The sequence below is a fragment of the Phyllobates terribilis genome, unplaced genomic scaffold, assembly GCF_046119375.1.
Source record: "Phyllobates terribilis strain yellow unplaced genomic scaffold, ASM4611937v1 Scaffold_1__5_contigs__length_1240528914, whole genome shotgun sequence".
Lineage (NCBI taxonomy): Eukaryota > Metazoa > Chordata > Amphibia > Anura > Dendrobatidae > Phyllobates > Phyllobates terribilis.
The window spans coordinates 315,189,033-315,214,270 of NW_027362761.1; the positions used below are offsets into that span (position 1 = coordinate 315,189,033).

Below are 25,238 nucleotides of genomic sequence, written 5' to 3' on the forward strand. Positions count from 1 at the left end.
ACCATGTTCCTGTATGGTCAGACACACATTACACAGTACACAGGGGCACATTTATAAGATTATCTCAGCACAGGAACATTTAATTTAAACAAATCCAATTGTGGAAGTTATTATTATTCCAAGATCTATTGATTAAAATTAACGCTTGTTCGTGGGAAAAACCCTTTAAAGTTATGTTCACACTGTTTTTGAGACGTTTAAGAACCATAATTTTTTCAATCAGAAGCAGTTTCAAGAAACTCTTCTTTTTGGGGAATTTTCGGGGAAGTTTTTCTTTTCCTGAAGTATTTTTTGCAGCCTTTTGACTGAACAGTGAGGCTACATGCACTCTCTTTTTTTCTACCAGGCATGTTTCAAAACCACTTCAGGGAAAAAATTCCTCAGGCAAATAGCAAAGTGGATTCTGTAAGGCGGCGGTGTTCACACCGTGCAGTAACTAAGGCAGTGACACAAGCAAGTCCAACATAAGCAGCTTTTATTCAGCACTCACGGGTAAAACAGAAAGTCCTCCGGTTCGCAGCCGAGTTAACATCAGTCCATAACAACAGTTGCCGTGGGCAACGACCGCGCCAGACCGCTCAGAGCCTGGCGGGTGCAGAGCCTTCCCAGGCGTACACACAGGCCCGCCAAGCTTTCCTGCTATGTTCCTAGCAGGTCCCAACACTGAATAACACTAATCCTTAATGCAGGGTTTTTAAAGGACCTGTGGCAAGAGCCACTGGAAAACCTGGGTTGGAGGGAGGAGGCCGCCCCACTGCCTTCCTGTAGCCTCCTCCAAGAAATGAAGGCCCTGTCGGGTTTTACTAATCTGCCTTAGCTAGATAGCCTGACCAGGTCAATGCTCACTTTCATTCCTGCATTGCAGCCGCAGGTGAGTTTGTGACTGCAATGCACTCCAATGGATTTAATATGTCTCTGTACACATTCTGGGGGATATATAACGTCCCTCGTATACGATCCCAGTTACTGCCTCACATATCCCCCACCCTGTTTAAACTTGTGGGCTTGAACATTTGACACCATACAAGGTGGCCGGGACAGGGCATCCGCGTTTGCCTGTGACTTCCCAAGGCGATGTTCTACAGAGAAACTGAAATTTTGCAGTGACAGAAACCACCTGGTGACTCGCGCATTCCTCTCCTTGGCGTTCCTCATCCATACCAAGGGTGAGTGGTCCGTCACCAAGCGGAACTGACGCCCGAGTAAATAATAAAGTAGCGATTCCAAGGCCCACTTAATAGCCAAACACTCCTTCTCTACCACGCTATCGTTTTTCTCTACCGGGATAAGTTTTCTACTCAAGTAGGTGACTGGGTGCTCTTCACCATTCACTTTTTGTGACAATACCGCCCCGAGGCCTACCTCCGAGGCATCTGTCTGTACAATGAAGGTTTCCTTGAAGTTGGGACTGATGAGGACCGGCTGTCCACACAGGGCCAATTTCATGGACTGAAAGGCTTCTTCTGCCTGAGGGTTCCACCGAACCATTACAGATTTTTTTTTCTTTCAAGAGATCGGTCAGGGCCGCCGTTCTCCCCGCAAAATTAGGTATAAACCGGTGGTAATACCCAAGGATGCCAAGGAAAGCCCCATCTGTTTTGTACTTAATGGTTTAGGCCAGTTTTTAATGGCCTCAACTTTATTGATTTGGGACTTGATAACTCCTCGGCCAATCACATACCCCAAATATCGGGCTTCCTTTAGCCCTATCGCACATTTTGTTGGCTTTGCCGTTAACCCCGTGGCTCTGAGAGAATCCAGCACCGCTTGTACCTGGGATAGGTGCGTATGCCAGTCGGTGCTAAAGATGATAATATCATCTAGATACGCGGACGCGTACTCCTGATGAGGCTTGAGCACCATGTCCATCAGCCTCTGGAATGTAGCCGGGCCCCATGTAACCCAAAAGGTAAGACCACATAGTGATATAGACCCTCCGGAAGGCGGTCTTTTCCTTTGCCGATTTCGTGTGAGGTACCTGCCAGTAACCCTTCGTGAGATCGAGCGTGGTAAAGTACTGGGCCTGCCCCAGTCTCTCAATCAGCTCATCCACCCTGGGCATTGGATAAAGATCAAACTTCGACACTTCATTTAATTTCCGGAAATCGTTACAGAAGCGTAACGATCCATCTGGTTTCGGAATCAATACGATGGGGCTAGCCCACTCACTCCGTGATTCCTCGATAAAGTCTAACTGGAGCCACAGCTTTAATAGGTCTCTCTACACATTCTGGGGGATATATGATGTCCCTTGTATACGATCCTGGTCACTGCCTCACAATTCCCAATAGAAACGAGTTGGAAGCATTTTTCCAAGAGTTTTTGCATAGGATTTTGAAGAGGGTCCGCTCAAAAAACTCTGCGTGAATGTAGGCTTAGTCCACGTTCACACGTTCAGTATTTGGTCAGTATTTGTAAGCTAAAATCAGAGAAAAAGTATAATAGAAACACGTTCACCACTTCTGCATTTTTCACCAACTCCTGGTTTTGTCTTCCAAATACTGATGTAAAATACAGACCAAATACTGAACGTGTGAATGTGTCCTGCCGGTATGTGCACATGATGTCTTTTAGACACTGGCATAGACACTTTAGGGAACTAACAGTGTCTTACAAAACGTGGAAAATATCCACAGCAAGACGTTATGACATTGCTGTCATAAGTTCATTAGTTTTGCAGTTTTTTCAGCACTTTTTTAGGTGGGTTCCAGGCCGAAATCACCTGAAAAAGACATAATGTGCACATACCCTAAAGCTGCCAGTATAGATTAGATAAATATGATGGTAAATAGTAGATTTTAGCACATGATGTGTTGTGATGGCTGACAGCACACTATAGTCTGCCAAAACTGTTATGTCAGGTTTACATTTTGGCAAGGGGTCGGTCAAAAATAGAAGTGTATTGCAATGATCAGGTGAATTTGGCATTATACTGGCTAACAAAAATTGTATGTGTATGGCCAGCTTTATACAGGATATCTCAAAGGTAAGGAATTACACATATAAAATGAAAAAGGAATTGCAGACGGTGTTAAAAATGTTTTGACGCAAACTGTGAAGTAAACCTCACTAACATGGTCACCATTTGGAATGAAAAAAATATCTTGGAATCAACTTAATTTTTTCAAATGGGAAGGTAATCTTGTAACACATCAAACTGGTGGAGAATTTTACTATAATGTAACTTTAATGTAACTTTATTCATTCTCATATCAAAACAGTGATATTTCTTCAGTATAGGTCATCTAACGTATGGCGTCACTCCAAGCACAACGTGTTCAGATGATCCTCATCATTGGTGAATGAAGCACACAGGTTATCACTGAAGATTTCAACTAATGTCCCCCAAACAGTCCTTCCATTACCCACACTGCAGTTGCCAAACTCCATGTCATCACAGCACCTGACAGGGAAATTGAGGGTTTATCAGAAGTTGCTGTGCCACCCATTCAACAGATCCTACCCAATGGTCTGGGTCATCCTTGATTAGGTGGTGCAGCATCTCAATTTTGGAAAGTGAGTTATTTACTAGTGTACAATATTTTCTGAATTTAGGCACAATTAACCTAATATTCCAGACACAGACGAGAAGTGCACAGATTTTCATTGCAGAAACTAATGCGGATTTCAGTGTAGAAATCTGTGTGTAAAATCCTCTCCAAATAGATGTAAGAACCTGGTCTAACCAGTCCAAAAGAGGGTGTTTTTAGGAATGGCATTGCCATTCACATAATGGAAAAACACAGCAGCTTCTTTTTTTCCTTATTAAGGGCATATACTCTACTTGCTAAAGCAAAGTGGTACAATTAATGTTTCACAGTCTAATCCAATTGGAGTAAATTTAAAACTTAGCTTTTAAAGAGGTTGTCCACTACTTTTTGATTGATGACCTATCCTCAGGATATCAGGTCATCAATGTCTGATCGGCGGGGTTCTGACACTTGGCACCCCCGCCGATCAGCTGTTATCGGTGTCAGCGGCCGCAAGTACTTACTTGCGGAGCTGGCCACCTTCTGGTAGTGGCCGCCGCAGGGTACTACACATCCGCCTTCTATTCAAATCAATAGGAGGAGGATGTGTAGTACCCTGTGGTGACCACTATCAGAAGATGGCCAATTGATCGGCGGGGGTGCCGAGTGTCAGACCCCAGCAGATCAGACATTGATGACCTATCCTGAGGATAGGTCATCAATCAAAAAGTAGTGGACAAAAAATAATTTGATTAAAATGTACAGTATTTACATAAATTAATAATAATAATCTTTATTTTTATAGCGCCAACATATTCTGCAGCGGTTTACAATTCAGAGGTTCATACTCAACAGTCATAAGTAACAGTTAAAGATAATACAATAATTAAAGCAAAAATAATGACCACCCTGCACGTAAGAGCTTACAATCTACAATGAGGTGGGGGTGACACAAAGTACAGGGGCTTATTTACAATGAAGGTGCAGCCATCTTGAGGGGATGAGTGATAGATAAAGGCTGCATGAGCTAATAGTAAACAATTGTCTCACAGTACCAAAGATATTAATATAAAGTGAGTCCTATATCACTTATTAGTCAGCCTGATTTGAGACATTAACTCCCACAGCTGACTAAATAAACTCCCTATAATTAGATCGACTGGTCACTTATTTCGTATAGACCGGGATCCTATTGTACAATTCTTTCACTTAAATCTATTGATAATGTGAGTGCTGTCGGTCTGTATTTATTAATCCCTAGGTCTCAGTTGCGAGACTCATTGTAAGGCTACGGTTACATATTCAGTATTTGGTCAGTCTTTTACATCAGTATTTGTAAGCCAAAACCAAGAGTGGGTGATAAATACAGAAGTGATGACTTGTTTCTATTATACTTTTCCTCTGATTCTTCCACTCCTGGTTTTGGCTGAGAAATACTGATGTAAAATACTGACCAAATACTGAACGTGTGAACATCGCTTGAGCATCAAACTACCTGTAACTCACTAAGTAAGCTGGTTAAAGATTAATCCAATTAGGAATGCCATTTCCTCATCACTTACTCTCTATGAAAATCACAGGATCGATAGACATGTTAATATTTTTGGAAATTATTAAAAAAAGAATGGAAACAAAATTTTCAAATAATCTTGATTTATTAGCATCAAGTATGAGTGCCTCACTGTGTTATCAATGAGGTTAGTAATGCTTGGGTGAGGCATGTTCTGCCATGTGCACTTGGGCAAATCATCAATATCTGCTGCTGGCAGCTCCCTTTGCCATTGCTGACCTATAACGTCCCGATGTGCTTGATGGGAGACAAGTCTGGAGACGATGCAGATCATGGTAGCACATTTAGGCCATGCAGGCAGCTCACAGTAGCACGAGCAACATGCGGCCTGGTGTTGTAGTGTTGAAAAAGGGCTCCTGGGACATTTTCATGATCCCTCGTGAAGGCCGCTTTATAGAGTTGCCCAAGTGGTCTCCAGACCAATCTCCAATACAAAAGCGGGACTCAATGAAGAGGATATACCCCATTCCAACCTCCATGGTAGCCTTTGAGAGCAGTGGAGTGAGTGGAGCACCTGTAGCTGGATATCCGGCTCCCAGTCCAGTATCGTGCTTGATGATGCCTTGTGTAGACCTTCAATGTCACTTCCAGTACAGAATAGAGCAATGTGCACCGTGTTTCTAGTCTGAGGAGACCACTGGGCAACACCATGAAGAGGCCTTCATGTGGGAACGTCACACTGGCCTACTCCCAGGATTCTGGTGCAGGGTGGGATAATATACGGTAGACGGACCCCTCTGTTCCCAGTCCAGGTACACTAACAGCTAGTGGCATTGATTTGGTGAATCCTGTGGTGCGGCCATTTCTCCATCTTTCACCACGTGGTCTCAGGGCGGCACTACCATTAATACCCTGACTGATGGCACATAAGGCGGGCATGTACGGGCGTTTCTGTGCCGCTCACACTCCATACTGAAGGAATGACCTGACTGAATAATAATAATGTAGTTTCTACTTTTCCATCACTTCCACATCACTAACACTCCTATCGATCCTGTGATTTCCCTGACTCCACGACTTTTCCTTCCTGGTGCTGTAATTTCCATGTTGAGGAGTGTACACACTATAATACATGACATAGCAGTGCGGACAGGAGGCGCTCTACTATAACGCACAGTGTGCACTGAGCCCTGACACCGGAGACCTGGCCGGCACAGCGGGGGGCTCCACACACACGGCGCCACCACGAGCACATGAATGTTTTCAGCTCCCCCCCTCGGTTGCTCGGTGACCCGGTCTGGGCGCACCAGGAAGTGCCGGCCCTTTAGCAGCGATGCATTGTGGGAACTCCCCTCAGATCCAAGATGGCGGCCAGCAGGAGGCTGATGAAGGTAATGGGGGGATAGGGCGGCTCTTTCATTCGGAAAAAGCGGTTTTACGGGTGGATACTGCCCTCCGGTGACCTCTCAGCCCTCGTAGGGTAACTAAAGGCACTAAGTAGTAGCGTTACTCACCCCGGGACTAGGCCTAGAATCCCCGGCCTCACCCCGCGCCGCCCGCCGACTCCGGCACTCCCTGTTCCGCGTTGTGGGGATATCAGGGAAGCGGCGGGAGAGGAGACCTGCGCCGACAAGACGAGGACATGGGCTCCGTGTGGTGAGGTGTGATGTGCCGGAGACGGGGTGGGTGCAGTGCGGGGCCGCGGCTGGAGTCCCCTCACCTAGTGCGGTCCGGACACATCGTGTAATGCCCGCAGTGTGGAGGAATGGCCGGGGATCCAGCCTCGAGCATGGGATCTGCCGGGGATCCAGTCCTTCCCGGTGACTACACAGCGCACCTCTCACCTGCCGGCATCTGGAGCAATATATCCGTATAATCTACAGCCTGCATTGTGATTGGTGGGCTCACTGTCATCATGGCTCCGGGGGTCTAAGATAAAACCCACATGTATTTATATACTACAGACCTGTAGTTATACCATCAGCAGCCCCCGATCTGGGAATTACTCCATAGATGTGCTGCTTGCTGATAGTTCTGTAATGGACTTGGCTGTGTATAGTTCATTCTAGATAATACATAATATTTACCTGTGATGGGATCAGTAATTTATAAATAAAATATTACCTATAATGGAGTCATCCATGATCATCTGCCTGGGATGGGGGGGGGGGGTTTAAACTTCTGTCCATTAACACTGTTCGTTTCCCATAAAAGTCACCTAAATTCGGCATATAGAGTTGTCATCCAAATGACACCTGTCACCCGCCACCCTTCCAAATCCTCCAGCCTGTCAGGAGATGTTAATGACTCGTATAATGTCCATGGCAGAAGAGCTGCTGAATGCCAGTGATATTGCATGGCCATACCAGATCAGTGAGGCCCCTCGCACACATTGAGCTGACGTTTTGGGTCAGGTACGCAGCATTGGGCATCTGTTTGTATATTCTTTATCCTTGATTCCTCCCAGGTCAAAGTACAAGATTAAGATCCATCTGTCACTGTCAGTGATTGTATAATAACGTCATTTTTCATGACAGTTTCACTCGAGTATTTAAGTTTGGTATAAAATAAGTAACCTCACTTATCTTACAATTGGTTCCGCCCCCTGGCTCCAGTGTCACTGCTCTGGTGGTCCCCATCATAGGTTGCATGCAGTCACCATCCTCAGTAGTAACGGTAGCACACATGACAACTTAGGGGAATTAAAAAGGTGAGTATGTTACCCCTTTATTTTATGAAAATTATTCTGTTGAGCAATTTCCTTAAAATACCAGACAATTCCTATAAGTTTTTGACCACATTTCTCAGTAATGCTACAATGTCTACTGCTGTAAGCGCAGAAGGGATTGTCTCATGAAAGAAACCATTCCTATGGTGTATTGGGGGATAGGAAGTCATGTTACTACATTGCTGTTTAGAGCAATTGCCTGATCACTCCCTCCCACCACAGCAGCATTTAGAAAGTAAACTAGGTGTAATATGTTTCTTCTTTATAGCCTTTGTAATAGCATGAATAATGGTATCGCTCTGTTCAAAACTTTAAGCAGGCTGGGTAGTTTCATCATGATGACAGAACATAATATATAGGGCATGGTGAAATCTGATCCGGTCTTCAGATTTTTCTGACATCTGTTGTGATTCCACCAAAATTGATTTGAAAAAGTTGTACCACAATTAACATTTTTTATCTATCTTCATAGGATAGAAATGTCTGACTGCAGGGGCCCCCACAATCAATAGAATGAGCCCCTGGGACCCCCATTCTTCCTTACTGCTGATGGAAACGACCTGGTGCTGCACTGACAGTCCAGTCCCATTAGCTTTAACTTTGCTTAAACTATCTCTGTAAGTGAAACTGAAAGTAGTAACGTTTTCCTGGCACACCATTCAGTAAATCCAGCCATCATGCTATATATTCTATTAGGATCCATTATTCCTTTGTATAAATCATTGCCTTTTCTTCTTGCTTTTAAACACCTATTAGATCATATTACCTTATAAATATGTCTGTTATATCCGGCATCCCTTACATACAATGGGATAGGTCTTTGTATTTACTTCAGGTTTCCAGGTGACATCTTTATGAAGTGCTACTTCAGGTACGGCTAGTAGGGACTGATGACGACGCTCTCCAACATTAATTCATTATCCCCCAATGCTGTGTGTACAGTGTTAGAAAATATGAAATAGTCAGCTCCAGGAAAGAAGTGGGCTGTATAAAGCCTTTTTCGTGTGTAGGATACATCGAAAGTTTTCATGTACACATCCCTCATATCAAGTTATGCGGAATATATTTTTTTTTTACTTTGGTCAATTTATGAAAGAATTGTTTGATACATGTACAAATACATTACTTCCAACGGGAAATGGTTGATGCAGCAGCAAGTGACTTGGTGTAGCTGCATTCATGGAGCCTTCACTCTGTGGCAACATAAATAACCAGGTATTGTAATTCTATCCTTTATTCATACTGTCTGTTCAGGCTGTGTAGTATAGAGGATGTCATAAGCAGTATCTCTTTTGAGCTATGTAAACTATTAATATGGGCCTGCAGGTTATAGACTGCTGAAAAGAGTCCTACCTGTACCTAGCGCCGGTCATCTCCCGGCTGCATCGCCACTGAACTCTGTTCGGCAGATGAGCCTCTAACGGCCACCCTCTTTTTCAGCAAATCCCGCATCGCTGATTGGCCGCGGCCGGACCAATCAGCGACGTGGGATTTCCTGGACAGAAAGACAGACAGACGGGATATATATATATATATATATATATATATATATATATATATATATATATATATATATATATATATATCCTCTTGCAGGCTATGGGGAGGATGCTGCCTGGAAGATAACTCTGCCTCCACAGCTGATTTTACATGAAGGGGGAATTACCAGGCACCATCCTCCCCAGAGCCTGGAAGACATCATTTATATAAAGTTCTAAAAGATGATTTATCCACAACAAGGCATCTGATGAGGCATAAAGGTATCACTCTTGTCAGCAGTCTATAATGCCCATATTAATAGACTACGTATGTGAAATGTGGTGACAGATTCTCTTTAATGTTTGCGCATACATACAAACTTTTTAGCTTGTAGGTTGTATGGTGGCACATTTCTGTATGATATATTACATATACGCACACTTCTACAGGAAATTAATTATGTATTAATGTCTATTAGGATAGCACCTCTGGATTTAAAGGGAACTCTGCAATAGCCTCAGTGTGAAATATAAGGAATATTAGGTTCCTGAGGTTGTCTGTGGGTGCTGTATTTCATCCCTGTACACCTGAGGATGTAGAAAGCAGTAATACAACCTCTTACTCTTAGTAATAAATAACATGGTAGCCTCCACACACATACAGACACTCAGAATTGTCTTAAAGGGAACCCGCCACCAATTTTTCCCGATATAACCTACGGCCTCCACCTTTCAGCCAGGGCTGTGGAGTCGGTAAGCCAAACCACGACTCCTCAATTTCCCTGACTCCCGACTCCACAGCACGGCCTCACTACTGAGCGTGTACATAAAGTGCAGCTCAGATTCATCTCAACAAAAAGCCGGGATCCTTATATCAGGAACAGAACAGACATTTATAGGACTTTTCATAACTTTCCCAAATTCTTATAAAAAAAATTACAGTACATACTGCATTGTACTACTGTACCCAATTTATTATACATTTTAGGAGTCGGTCCATTTTATACAGACGCCACAGCCCTGTTTTCAGCCCCATGTGACAGCATTCTATAATGCTGTACATATAACTCCAATTTGCCCTGCAAGGCAAAATAAAATCCTTTTTAAAATACTCCCCTACGGGGCGATCCGGTCTCTTCTTGCAATGCCATCTTTCTCTGCTTCTTGTGGATGATGCGTCCTACGTCATCCACAGAGTGTCCTCCTTCGCGCTTCTGCGCAGTTGCACTTGTCTGCCCTGCTGAGGGCAGAGGAAAGTACTGTTCTACGCATGCGCTGGGAAAGGTCAGAAGAGCGCTGGCACGTGCACACTACACTACTTTGAGAAGTGTGACTACGCAGAAGCGCGAAGGCAGACACTTTGGATGATGTAGGATGCGTCATCCACACGAAGCACAGAAGGACGACGTCATCGTAAGAATAGAGAATCACTGGACCGCCCCGTAGGTAAATATTTTAAAAGGTCGTCTTTTTTTTTTTGACTTGCAGGGCGTATTGGAGTCATATGTACTGCATTATAGAATGCTGTCACATGGGGCTGAAAGGTGGTGGCTGTAGGTTATATCAGAAAATACTTGTGACAGGTTCCCTTTAAGAATTCTTCCAATTTTTCTTGAAGCAGTTACCTTTATTGTGAAGAATGATGTGACCTTACAGCTATGGAATTGTGTTATGAGCTCCCATGCACTGCTATCTGCACCAGGAGGTCAGCAAAGTCTTAAATTCAGCTCTAGTATGCTCTTAAAGCTGTCCACCACTCTATAACCATCCTTTCAGTAAACGTCACTTTGCATAAAATGTTATCAATTTCCTGTTACTATAATCTGAGAGAGCAAGAGGAAAACAAACATTCCTTCCGCTGTCAGACACATGTGCCCAAAACGCTGGTCGCTTACCTGAATACGGCACTACCATTTCTCCTAGATCTGTTCACCTTCAGGCTACTATTGTATGTCCTTTTGGAAGTTCTACACACATTTCTCCTGTTGTGCAGGACTGGAGTTTGTCAGTTTTGGGTGACGTTGAACTCTGTAGAAATGTCTCTAACTCCGGCCACAGAATCTTAAAGGGAATCTGTCAGCAGGTTTTGTTATGTAATCTGAGAGCAGCATAATTTGGGGGCTGAGATCCAAATTCCAGTGGTGTCACTTACCAGGCTGAGTGTTGCTGTTTCAATAAAATCAGTGTTATATCACTACGGGACTAGCTGCTTTGTGTAACCCTGCCCCCACTGCTGATTAGTAGCTTTTTGTCGTACAGTATATACTGAAAGCTACCGACCAGTGGTGTTGGTGGGGTTATACAGGGCTCAGCATTTTGACCACTGCCACAACTGCAGCAAAGAAAACAGTGGCTGTATCAAAATGCAGACACACATCACTAGAATGAGTATCTCAGACCCTACATCATGATACTCTTAGATTACATAGCAAAACCTTGGTGACAGATTCCCTTTACATGGAACCTGTTATTACAGTTTTACATATAGAAGTAGTTATATGGCTTGTAAGTGCTTGTCCCTCTATCTATTGCACTGAGGGCTTATTGATACACATGGACTGCTTCTTTTCTTTCTATTACTCCTGACCTGGTACCACACTGCTCTCCCTGATTATCAGGTGTGGCCGCCATTACGTTCATGAGAACATACTGCGTGTGTGCCAACCCAGGTATTAACTGTACATGTGCCAGATTTTAGCCAGCAATGGGATTGCCATGACAGAGGCCAGAGCTGTCGATCGGGGAGAAGAGGATGGTGTTGGGTGAGGAGTATTGAAGAGAGAAATGGTCATCTAAGTGCCCTGACACGCCCCTAAAGCACTTCCAACCCTATTTGTATATGGCTGCTACACTAGATTTTGTCATGACTGGCACATTGGATTTCTACAAAACAGGTATCATTTTTATTGGATTAAAGTGCCTACACAGCCATACCACCACTTCTGTATGGAAACATTTGCTGACAAGTTCCTTTTATATATTATAAATATTTTGTATAAGTTGTTTAGCTTGTAACATATTTACATAGACATTCAAGATAGTTTGTACATGTTAAGCATAAAAATGTGATGTCCTCTCAACTTAAAGGGAAATCTATCATCAGGTTTTTGCCACCTAATGTGAGAGCTTCATAATGTAGGGACAGAGATCCTGATTCCAGCGATGTCACTTACTTGGCTGCTTGCTGTAGTTTTGATAATCTGCTAATAAAACATTTGTTTGTTTTTTTATCATTAGAGGCCTAGTAAACCTGCTTCCATATTCATGAACTCTGTATTAGCATTAGTAGAGTGCGAAGTTATACAAAGCTCAACCGATAAAACACTGATTTGCTCAAAACTGCAGCTAGCAGCTAAGTGAGTGAGACATCGCTAGAATCTGGTTCTCTGCCCCTACTTCATGCTTCTCTCAGATTACATAGCATAAACATGCTGACAGATTCTGTTTAAGGGTAAGTGCACACACAGTATTTTCAAGCATTTTCCTCCTGAAAAAATACAATCAGACAATGCTCAAAAGAATGAATACATGCATTTCTATGTAAAAATGACTTGCTGTGCAGATGTCCAGGCTTTTGAATATCTTTGAGCTGCTTCAGGTTTCTAAAAACGCAAAGCGGTGAAATGAAGTGACCTGTTTTTTCTTCTAACTTTTTCTGTTCAGAAGACTTTTACAAGTCAGTGGTAAAGCTCAAAAGGCTTCAGGATGAAGTATTTTGGAGCATTTTGCCATCATTTTGCTTTACAAAACCCTTGTGGTTTCTTCATTATACACTGGAGTGAAGAAAAGGAACAGAAAACCGTAGTAAAAAAGATGTCCCAAAAAGCATTGGAAAACTCAAAGAAACTGCACCGTCCAAAGCCATTTGAAAAGTACTCAGGAAATGGCCGAAAAAATCAACACTAGATGCTTAAAGGGAATCTGTCACCACATTTCCTATGTAAACTATTAATATTGGCATACAGGTCATAGACTGCTTGGGAGAGTGATACCTGTATGTCTCATATCAGATGCCTTGTTGTGAATAAATCATCTTTTATCACTTTATATAAATGACCTCTTCCAGGCTATGGGGAGGACGCTGCCTGGAAGATAACTCTGCCTCCAGAGCTTATTATGCATGAAGGGGGAGTTACCAGTGTGATGGCCGCTCTTTGCTCTCCTGGTCTCACTGCAGAGCTGTGTGTTATTATACCTGACACATCTGCATCTTCCTTTCTGCTTCCAGCTCACAGGCAGACAGGGTTGTAAAATTGTTACAATGCAGCAGAGCTCAGAGAGCTGCTAAAAATGTGTGTGCAAGAAGACACATTTTAGTCCTCCTGATCTGTGTTAGCCCCCTTTATGTAACATAATCTCTGGAGGCAGATTTATCATCTTAGTGTCCTCCCCATAGCCTGGAAAAGGCCAGCTATATGAAATGATAAAATATGATTTATCCACAATAAGGCATCTGATATGAGACATACAGGTATCCCTCTCCTCAGCAGTCTATAGCCTGTATGCCCATATTAATAGTTTACATAGGTCAAATGTGACAAATTCCGTTTAAGGCAAAATAAAAAGTCAGTTTTCTGAATCCCCTTTTGCTTGAAAAGTTTGCTTGGTTCACCTGAGTTTAAAAGATGTCATGTGCACATACCCTAGGGACACGTATTTATCAAAAATCAAGAAGTTTAGCTTTCGTCCAGTCCTACTGTGTTGAGTGTTATGTACATTTTTGCATCAAATGTCATGCATAGCATCCAGCCTGGATAGATTTTATCACACCTAGAAGTTGTTTTGGGTCCGATTCATTTTGAAGTTTTTGTAACCCTTTCCTGACTGGGCGATTTTCTGTTTTTGTTTTTTCCTCCCAGTCCTTCCAAGAGAAATAGTTTTATTTTTTCATGAGGGTTTTTTTGTGGGATGAGTTGTAGTTTTGGTTGGTACTGTTCATTTTACCATTGTGTACAAGTCTGGTGAAATTGTGCAAAAAAAAAAAACACCACATTTTTGGGGGGATTTTGTTTTTACGGCATTCATTGTACAGTAAAAATGACATGACAACATGATTCTCCAGGTCATTACAAATATGGTGATACCAAACTTGTATGTATTTTTTCATATAAATGGTAAAAAAACCTTGTTTGCTTGTCGCTATTTTCTGAGATTTTTCAATGGGTGGACCGAAACTAATATTGATGTAATCCCAAATGCCTGTTTATTGTAATGTAATAGTTTTTCTATAATACTTTTATGAAAAAGTCCCTAACATTCCCTCTCTACTCACGCAGACTGCTTTATTTTTTATCTACTTCCGGTTTTATGACATTTTTGTTTGAGTATCCCCAGTACATGATGGGATACTCAAAGGAGACGTCATCAGGGGGTCAGAGGCTGCAGTCACTGTCACAGCTTGTCTATATTCTGTCTGCTCGCCTGGTTTTCTCCTTACAATGTGCACTGACAGTGCTTTCTCTTGCTGACTTGTCACTTCTCATCAGAACCAGCTAGGGAGCACACTGTCACTCTTCATTGAAAAGGACATTGCAAAGTGACAAGCGAACTCATATTGAGCATACGTCATGCATGCGCAGTAGAGCAGGGAAACGGGGACAAGCCCGATCCCTGAAACAGACGTCACTGATGACGCTTCGTTTAAGGATGGGGACAGTGACCGCAGACTCTGCCACCTGATGTCTCATTTGAGTATCCAAGCATATGCACTGGGAATTCCCAAACAAAATGTCATCAGACCAAAAGTAGGTTTAAAAAAAAAAAAAGACTTTTAATTAAAGTATTTCAGAAAAGAGATTAGATTATTACAATAAATAGACATTTAGGATTAAATCCATGTTCGTTTCAGACCACCCCTTTAACTTTTTCATTTTTCAGTCGATAGAGCTGTGCGATGGCTTGTTTTTGCCCCCCACCCCCTGAGCTGATATTTGTATTGATAGATATTTTGGTGTAAATAAAATGTTTTGCTTGCTCTTTTTTTTTTTTGCATTTTTATACGCTGTTGCGATGACCGAATACCCACAATTCTGGCGGTTTTGATTTTTTTTTTTTTTTTTTTCTCGTTATCGTATTTACAGATCAGGTTAATTTTTTGATTTGGATTTATTATTATTTATATAGCACCATTGATTCCATGGTGCTGTACATGAGAAACAGACTTTTATGGAGATACCATATATGTTTATTTTTTTACATTTTATTTCTTTATCTTTAATCATGTATATTTTTATACTTTATTTTGTAGTCCATTTAAGGGATTTGGACCTGCAATCACTTGTACTATGTACTGCAATTCCACAGTATTGTAGTGTACAGTAAAAATGACGTTCTCCTATGTAGCTTAGCCATAGGCTGGTCCTCATATAAACCCTGTAATGGCAAGTCCAGGGGTCTACAGCAGACCCCAGGCTACCATAGAAACCCATCAGCATCCTGTGATCATGTCACCTTGGGAGCTTCACTCATTGCTGTTTGTAGCTGATGATGGCTAAATATCATGTGCATCATCTGCTGAAAATGATGGAAACTCCGCTTCGGATCCTGCTTCAAAGATGGTAACTTGACACATGACGTACCAATACATGATATGTCGAGAGAGGATTAAGTCACTTTTGTTTTGTTTTTGTAGTGTGGTATTCAATTCCGTTTTTTGTGCCAAATTCTTCAAAATGACGCACGTGAGTTAATGATGGAGTACTACACACCGTTGTAGGAAATCTTCAGTTTCTTGGCAATTTCTCGCATGGAATAGCCTTCATTTCTAAGAACAAGAATAGACTGTCGAGTTTCACATGAAAGTTCTCTTTTTCTGGCCATTTTGAGAGTTTCATAGAACAAACAAATGTAATGCTCCAGATTCTCAACTAGCTCAAAGGAAGGTCAATTTTATAGCTTCTCAAATCAGCCAAACCGTTTTCAGCTGGGCTAACATACTTGTGCAAGGGTTTTCTAAACATCCATTAGCCTTCTTACACAGTTAGCAAACACAATGTACCATTAACACTGGAGTGGTGGTTGTTGGAAATGGGCCTCTATACACCTATGTAGATATTGCAATAAAAACAAGACATTTGCAGCTAGAATAGTAATTTACCTCATTAGCAATGTATAGAGTGTATTTCTGATTAAGTTAATGTTGGCTTCATTGAAAAAAATGTGCTTTTCTTTCAAAAATAATTAAATTTCTAAATGACCCCAAACTTTTGAACGGTAGTGTATCTATATTTAGATATGTCTATCTCATATAGATAGCATTTAGATAGATATCTATAGTTAGATACGTATATCTATCTGTCTCTAAAGCTATCAGAGTGTATAATTGGACTGTGTAGTGCATAACACATTTATTGCTTGATCTGAGGCACATTTGCTAGAATTTTCATCATTCACAGGGCAGCACAAGAGCCAGCAGCTGACATACACTGAGAAGTGCTAATGTCACTGAGCACACAGGAAGCAGCTGACAGGGCAGGAGAAGTGCCGATGTTACAGAGCTCCTTCTGCCTTGTGAGCTGATTGTCCTGTGTGTCTGTGTGCTATACACTGAGAAGTGCCAATGTTACTGCGCACACAGGACAATCGGCTTATAGGGCATAAGGAGCTGTGTGCCGACAACGAACAGCTGACAGAGCTGGAGCACTGCCGAAGACTGACAAACAGTGCATCAGATTCAGCCGGAAGTACGCGTGCTGTGTAGGCTCAGCCCCCACTCTTACAACGCAGTATTCCGTATCTGTGGAACTGAATATGGATTTACTCTGACAACTGGCAAATTATTTCAGAAACAGCACAGGGGGACATCTTCTAGCAGGTTTTTGAAAGGTTTTCTTTCTTCTTTCAACTATACTTTATGAATGAAATTTTATTTAAATCGCTTGCTCTACATTATTATTAGTTAAAAATTAAATGACAGGTACGCTTTAAGGACAGCTAATGAAGACCTGAAAGGTTCTTCAGCTGTCAGTTACAAGCCAGTGCCTGTAATTGCTCAACTTCTTGGTCAATTTGGCAACATATAATGCTGTAGGTTTATTCAGCCTTCTCATAAGGCAAATATAATTACTGTTTAAATCCATGACTCATATTTATTATTTAGTTTGTCTGATGTTGGCAGAAATTGCACAGTTTTAAAGTTGCATCCTAAAATTGTGCCAAATTTATGTAGAAAGTTGCAACATTAGAGTTCTTGCACACGTCATCTCTCAGATGCTGGCGTATCCACTGAGTTTTTGAAGCAGAAGACTTCAGGAAAATGCCTTTTTCCTCAACTCTCTCCGTTGTTTTCCTTTTGGTTTTCTTTTTGTATATATAACTTTACACACTACTGAAGTTATTTGAAGAATGGTCAGGTCATTTCTTTTACCCAGTTCACGGCTTTCGAAACTTGATGTGTTTAAAAGAAGCTCAAAAACACTGAAAATATGCACAGCAAGTTATGACACTGCAGTGCAGATGATGATTCGCCTTAGCATTTTAGTAGGTGCTTTTACGGGCTGACTCCACAGTCAAACGGTTTGTGTACAAAATGAGGAAAATGCCAGACCATTATTACCCCATTAAAGGTAACCAGTCACCATGAAAGTGCAGTCGTCTTCTGGCATTACGTTATAGAGCAGGAGGACCTGAGTACATTGATTCAGTATAACTTGTGTTATATAATCATTTAATTCTTTGCTCTTTCTGGGATTTTTGGTCCAGTGGGCGGTCCTATCAGTGACCGACAGCTTTCCTTGTATAACTGTGAATACAGGGAAACCTGTATGGGGTGGGTCTGATAGGTTAACGGTCTGTCCAGCACTTACAGTGGTGTATATTGCTAGTGCAATCATGAAATCGCGTGGTAAAGTCCCACTGGAGGACGAATAATTATTGTAAAAATGGAAAAAAAAGTTTGTAAATGTATAAAAAAAAAAGTAACACCCTTCTCAAAATCCTAGTTCCCTCCCCAAAAAAAGTTTTAATCTGTAAAAAAATCACATATTTGGTATTGCTGCATTCGCAATGACATGAACTATTACGTTCCTGCAGTGTAAACTCCGCAAAAGAAGAAAAACTGAAAAAGCAGCCCCAAAATTTGCACTTTTGTTCATCCTGTCTCACAAAATAATTAGTGATGAAAAAAAAATTTTAGATTCAAAATGGCACCAATAAATACTTTGTTACGCAAAAAGTGTGTGTGTATGTATATCCAGTACAGACCAAAAGTTTGGACACACCTTCTCATTTAAAGCTTTTTCTGTATTCTCATGACTATGAAAATTGTACATTCACACTGAAGGCATCAAAACTATGAATTAACACATGTGGAATTATATACTTAACAAAAAAAGTGTGAAACAACTGAAAATATGTCTTATATTCTAGGTTCTTCAAAGTAGCCACCTTTTGCTTTGATGACTGCTTTGCATACTCTTGGCATTCTCTTGATGAGCTTCAAGAGGTAGTCACTGGAAATGGTCTTCCAACAATCTTGAAGGAGTTCACAGAGATGCTTAGCACTTGTTGGCCCTTTTGCCTTCACTCTGCGGTCCAGCTCACCCCAAACCATCTCGATTGGGTTCAGGTCTGGTGACTGTGGAGGCCAGGTCATCTGGCGTAGCACCCCATCACTCTCCTTCTTGGTTAAATAGCCCTTACACAGCCTGGAGGTGTGTTTGGGGTCATTGTCCTGTTGAAAAATAAATGATGGTCCAACTAAACGCAAACCGGATGGAATAGCATGCCGCTGCAAGATGCTGTGGTAGCCATGCTGGTTCAGTATGCCTTCAATTTCGAATAAATCCTCAACAGTGTCACCAGCAAAGCACCATCACACCACCTCCTCCATGCTTCACGGTGGGAACCAGGCATGTAGAGTCCATCCGTTCACCTTTTCTGCGTCGCACAAAGACACGGTGGTTGGAACCAAAGATCTCAAATTTGGACTCCTCAGACCAAAGCACAGATTTCCACTGGTCTAATGTCCATTCCTTGTGTTCTTTAGCCCAAACAAGTCTCTTCTGCTTGTTGCCTGACCTTAGCAGTTGTTTCCTAGCATCAATTTTACCATGAAGGCCTGCTGCACAAAGTCTCCTCTTAACAGTTGTTGAAGAGATATGTCTGCTGCTAGAACTCTGTGTGGCATTGACTTGGTCTCTAATCTGAGCTTCTGTTAACCTGCGATTTCTGAGGCTGGTGACTCGGATAAACTTATCCTCAGAAGCAGAGGTGACTCTTGGTCTTCCTTTCCTGCGGCGGTCCTCATGTGAGCCAGTTTCTTTGTAGCGCTTGATGGTTTTTGCAACTGCACTTGGGGACACATTCAAAGTTTGCCCAATTTTTCGCACTGACTGACCTTCATTTCTTAAAGCAATGATGGCCACTCGTTTTTCTTTACTTAGAATTTGTATTATGGCAAGAAAAAAAGCAGCTAACAGTCTATTCAGTAAGACTATCAGCTGTGTATCCACCAGACTTCTGCACAACACAACTGATGGTCCCAACCCCATTTATAAGGCAAGAAATCCCACTTATTAAGCTTGACAGGGCACACCTGTGAAGTGAAAACCATTTCCGGTGACTACCTCTTGAAGCTCATCAAGAGAATGCCAAGAGTGTGCAAAGCAGTCATCAAAGCAAAAGGTGGCTACTTTGAAGAACCTAGAATATAAGACATTTTCAGTTGTTTCCCACTTTTTTGCTAAGCATATAATTCCACATGTGTTAATTCATAGTTTTGATGCCTTCAGTGTAAATGTACAATTTTCAAAGTCATGAAAATGCAGAAAAATCTTTAAACGAGAAGGTATGTCTGTACTGTGTGTGTGTGTGTGTGTGTATATATATATATATATATATATATATATATATATATATATATATATATATATAGATATATAAATAGATATAGATATAGATATTAGATATTACACATATATTAGATATTACACATATATTAGATATTACACATATATTAGATATTACACATACAGTACAGACCAAAAGTTTGGACACCTCATTTAAAGATTTTTCTGTGTTTTCATGACTATGAAAATTGTACATTCACACTGAAGGCATCAAAACTATGAATTAACACATTTGGAATTATATGCTTAGCAAAAAAGTGGGAAACAACTGAAAATGTCTTATATTCTAGGTTCTTCAAAGTAGCCACCTTTTGCTTTGATGACTGCTTTGCACACTCTTGGCATTCTCTTGATGAGCTTCAAGAGGTAGTCACCTGAAATGGTTTTCACTTCACAGGTGTGCCCTGTCAGGTTTAATAAGTGGGATTTCTTGCCTTATAAATGGGGTTGGGACCATCAGTTGTGTTGTGCAGAAGTCTGGTGGATACACAGCTGATAGTCCTACTGAATAGACTGTTAGCTGCTTTTTTCTTGCCATAATACAAATTCTAAGTAAAGAAAAACGAGTGGCCATCATTACTTTAAGAAATGAAGGTCAGTCAGTCCGAAAAATTGGGAAAACTTTGAAAGTGTCCCCAAGTGCAGTTGCAAAAACCATCAAGCGCTACAAAGAAACTGGCTCACATGAGGACCGCTCCAGGAAAGGAAGACCAAGAGTCACCTCTGCTTCTGAGGATAAGTTTATCCAAGTCACCAGCCTCAGAAATCGCAGGTTAACAGCAGCTCAGATTAGAGAACAGGTCAATGCCACACAGAGTTCTAGCAGCAGACACATCTCTTCAACAACTGTTAAGAGGAGACTTTGTGCAGCAGGCCTTCATGGTAAAATAGCTGCTAGGAAACCACTGCTAAGGACAGGCAACAAGCAGAAGAGACAAGTTTGGGCTAAAGAACACAAGGAATGGACATCAGACCAGTGGAAATCTGTGCTTTGGTCTCATGGGTCCAAATTTGATATCTTTGCTTCCAACCACCGTGTCTTTGTGCGACGCAGAAAAGGTGAACCGATGGACTCTACATGCCTGGTTCCCACTGTGAAGCATGGAGGAGGAGGTGTGGGGGTGCTTTGCTGGTGACACTGTTGGGGATTTATTCAAAACTGAAGGCATACTTAACCAGCATGGCTACCACAGCATCTTGCAGCGGCATGCTATTCCATCCGGTTTGCGTTTAGTTGGACCATCATTTATTTTTCAACAGGACAATGACCCCAAACACACCTCCAGGCTGTGTAAGGGCTATTTGACCAAGAAGGAGAGTGATGGGGTGCTATGCCAGATGACCTGGCCTCCACAGTCACCAGACCTGAACCCAATCGAGATGGTTTGGGGTGAGCTGGACCACAGAGTGAAGGCCTTCTCCAAAGCCTTTGATACCGTGCCACACAAAAGGTTGGTATATAAAATGAGAATGCTTGGTCTGGGGGATAATGTGTGCAAGTGGGTAAATAGCTGGCTGAGTGATAGAAAGCAGAGGGTGGTTATCAATGGAGTAAGCTCAGGGGGTGTCAGGGTTACTAGCGGGGTGCCTCAACGGTCTGTCTTGGGCCCTATATTTAATATATTTATTAATGATCTAGTGGAAGGGTTGCATAGTAAAATGGCAATATTTGCAGATGATACTAAACTTTGTAAAGTAGTTAATACAGATGAGGATAGGGCACAGCTACAGGAGGATTTAGATAAATTGGGGAGTTGGGCCAAAAAATGGCAAATGGGGTTCAATGCCGATAAATGTAAGGCCATGCACATGGGAAAGAAAAACAGCAGTCACCCATACATATTAAATGGGAAACCTTTGGGGAAATCTGACTTGGAGAAGGACCTGGGCGTCTTGGTTAATAGCAAATTAAATTGGAGTGCCCAGTGTCAGGCAGCAGCTGCGAAGGCAAATAGAGTCATGGCATGCATCAGAAGAGGAATAGGGGCATATGATGAGAACATTGTTCTTCCTCTGTATAAAGCGCTGGTAAGGCCGCACTTAGAATATTGTGCACAGTTCTGGGCTCCGGTGCTCAGGAAAGACATATTGGAGCTAGAGCGGGTACAAAGGAGGGCGACTAAGGTAATAAAGGGAATGGAGGGACTAGAATACCCAGAGAGGTTGTCAAAATTAGGCCTATGTACGTTGGAAAAGAGAAGGCTTAGGGGAAACCTCATAAACATGTATAAATACATCAGGGGGCAGTACAGAGATCTCTCCCATGACCTGTTTATACCAAGGATGGTGACAAAGACGAGGGGGCACACTATGCGTCTGGAGGAAAGGAGGTTCCTGCACCAGCATAGAAGGGGATTCTTTACGGTCAGAGCCGTGAGACTCTGGAACTCTCTGGGAGAGGAAGTGGTGATGTCCAACTCACTTAATGAGTTCAAGAGAGGCCTGGACGCCTTTCTTGAGAACAATAAAATTACATCTTATTCTTAGTGATAGTTAATTAATCCAGGGATTTAATCTGACTGCAAGATTGGTGTCGGGAAGTGAATTTTATCTCAATGATGTAAATTGGCCTATACCGCATGGGTATTTTTTTGCCTTCCCCTGGATCAACGCTGCGGAATAGCTGCAGTGCACAAGAAATAGGCTGAACTGGATGGACGCTTGTCTTTTTTCGGCCTTGTAAACTATATAAGGCAAAAGGGCCAACAAGTGCTAAGCATCTCTGGGAACTCCTTCTAGATTGTTGGAAGACCATTTCCGGTGACTACCTCTTGAAGCTCATCAAGAGAATGCCAAGAGTGTGCAAAGCAGTCATCAAAGCAAAAGGTGGCTACTTTGAAGAACCTAGAATATAAGACATATTTTCCCCTTCTCCCATGACAGCACCACCTGAGAGAGGGTATCCGCCCACCAAGGACAGGAACCTACTGAATAAAAAGGCGGTACCTCTCCTCCGCATCAGTTTTTGGTTCCTGTCCCTGATGGGAGCCTCACCAGGTGGTACCTCACGTACCTGGATTATGGAGAGAACATAAAGGCCGATTTCTTGAGTCGTCACATCTTGAAACAAGGAGAGTGGGAGTTGAATCCAGCCGTTTTTCAGCAGATTGTGGATCGGTGGGGACAGCCCCAGATAGATCTATTTGCAAACAGACACAATCGGAAGACCGAAACCTTTTGCTCCCTGAATCCAAAAGAGGGGGCGTTTGCGGTGGACGCGCTGCAGATTCAGTGGGATTTCACTCTAGCTTATGCCTTTCCCCCTTTAGTACTGATCCCTACTATCCTGAGGAAGATTCGAGAGGATCGGGCGAGGGTTATATTGATCGCCCCGTTCTGGCCCAAGAGACCATGGTTCACTTGGATGAAGAGAATGTCCCAAGCAGATCCATGGGTTCTTCCGGACATCCCGGATCTCCTCAGGCAGGGCCCAGTCTGTCATCCCCAAAGAGCGGGCCTGCATTTGACGGCTTGGATTTTGAGAGGTCGCTATTGACGCAAAGGGGGTTTTCTCCAGATCTTGTTACTACCCTTCTAGCAAGTAGAAAGCCGATAACAACTAGAATCTATGGTAGAACCTGGGCTAAGTTCTTGTCTACCTCGGGTCAGTCTGCCAAAGGGAGGGTTCCTATTGAGGCCATACTAGAATTCCTCCAGAAGGGGTTAAACATGGGATTAGCCACCAGTACTCTTAAGGTACAGGTATCTGCTCTGGGGGCACTGTATAATTATGACTTGGCAGCAAATAGATGGATCATTAGATTTATTAAAGCCTGTCATAGATCCAGACCTATTCCTGTTCCAAGAATGCCTCCTTGGGACCTTAATTTAGTTCTGGAAGCATTAACCAAACCTCCCTTCGAGCCCTTAGAGAAGGTTTCAGAAAAAATCTTAACTTTAAAGACTGCGCTATTGGTGGCCCTGACATCAGCTCGTAGAGTCAGTGACTTACACGCACTATCCATTAACCATCCATTCACTCAAGTATGTATGGATAGAGTAATCTTAAAACCAGACCCGGCCTATCTTCCAAAGGTAGCCTCCAAGTTCCATAGGACTCAAGTAATCACTCTCCCTTCCTTCTATCCTAATCCTAGGGATTCTGAGGAATATAAGCTTCACACCTTAGATGTTAGGAGGGTGTTAGTCCAGTATTTGGAAGTGACAAAAGCCTGGAGAAAGAGTGACGCTTTATTTATATCCTTTCAGGGGGCTAGGAAAGGACTTAAGGTTACAAGGGGGACCATAGCTAGATGGGTCAGGGATACTATTACCTTAGCCTACTCTTCTAGCAATCTGCCGGTTCCTGAGAACCTGAAGGCCCATTCCACCAGAGCGGTAGCTGCTTCCTGGGCTGAGAAGGCGGATGTGCCCATCGACATTATATGTAAGGCGGCAACTTGGTCATCCCCTGCTACATTTTACAAACATTACCGTCTTGACCTTTCCTCTTCTACTGATCTGTCCTTTGGTAGAAGGGTGTTGCAAGCGGTGATCCCTCCCTCTGGTATTTAATCTCTATAAATCTCTCAGGTGGTGCTGTCATGGGAGAAGGGGAAAAGATCCTAGTTACTTACCGGTAACGGGATTTTACAGAGCCCATGACAGCACCCTATTAATTCCCTCCCCTTTATCACTGTGGTGTGCACTTTTTTTAAGGTGTTTAGTACATATGTTGAGGTGGTGGTTATGTATTAACCTGTCTTCGGAGGCCCTCTCATGCTCTGAAACAAAAAACTGATGCGGAGGAGAGGTACCGCCTTTTTATTCAGTAGGTTCCTGTCCTTGGTGGGCGGATACCCTCTCTCAGGTGGTGCTGTCATGGGCTCTGTAAAATCCCGTTACCGGTAAGTAACTAGGATCTTTTCAGTTGTTTCACACTTTTTTGTTAAGTATATAATTCCACATGTGTTAATTCATAGTTTTGATGCCTTCAGTGTGAATGTACAATTTCCATAGTCAAGAAAAATCTTTAAATGAGGTGTGTCCAAACTTTTGCTTAGTGCTGTATATGTGTGTGTGTGTGTGTGTGTATATATAACTCATGGCTCTCAGAAGATGATGCAGATAAAAAGTAACTTTTGGAGAACTTGTCGATGCAATTTTTCAAGGCATGGCTGTAATACAAATTAAAGGGAATCTGTCACCACTTTGGAGTTATCAGACCTCTACTATGGCCATACAGGGTATAGAAAAGTAAATCTA

General features: G+C 42.3%; 1 protein-coding gene across 1 annotated transcript in view; it reads left to right on the top strand.

Moving 5' to 3' along the window:
- The first annotated feature begins 6,224 nt into the window (after nucleotides 1–6,224).
- Nucleotides 6,225–25,238, top strand: part of UBE2L3 (ubiquitin conjugating enzyme E2 L3) — a 37,957-nt gene continuing 18,943 nt past the window's right edge. Inside the window, exon 1 of the mRNA XM_073675059.1 lies at nucleotides 6,225–6,371. Within this exon, the coding sequence (XP_073531160.1) occupies nucleotides 6,345–6,371 (27 nt within the window). The 5' untranslated portion in view covers nucleotides 6,225–6,344. The remainder of the gene's footprint in view (nucleotides 6,372–25,238) is intronic.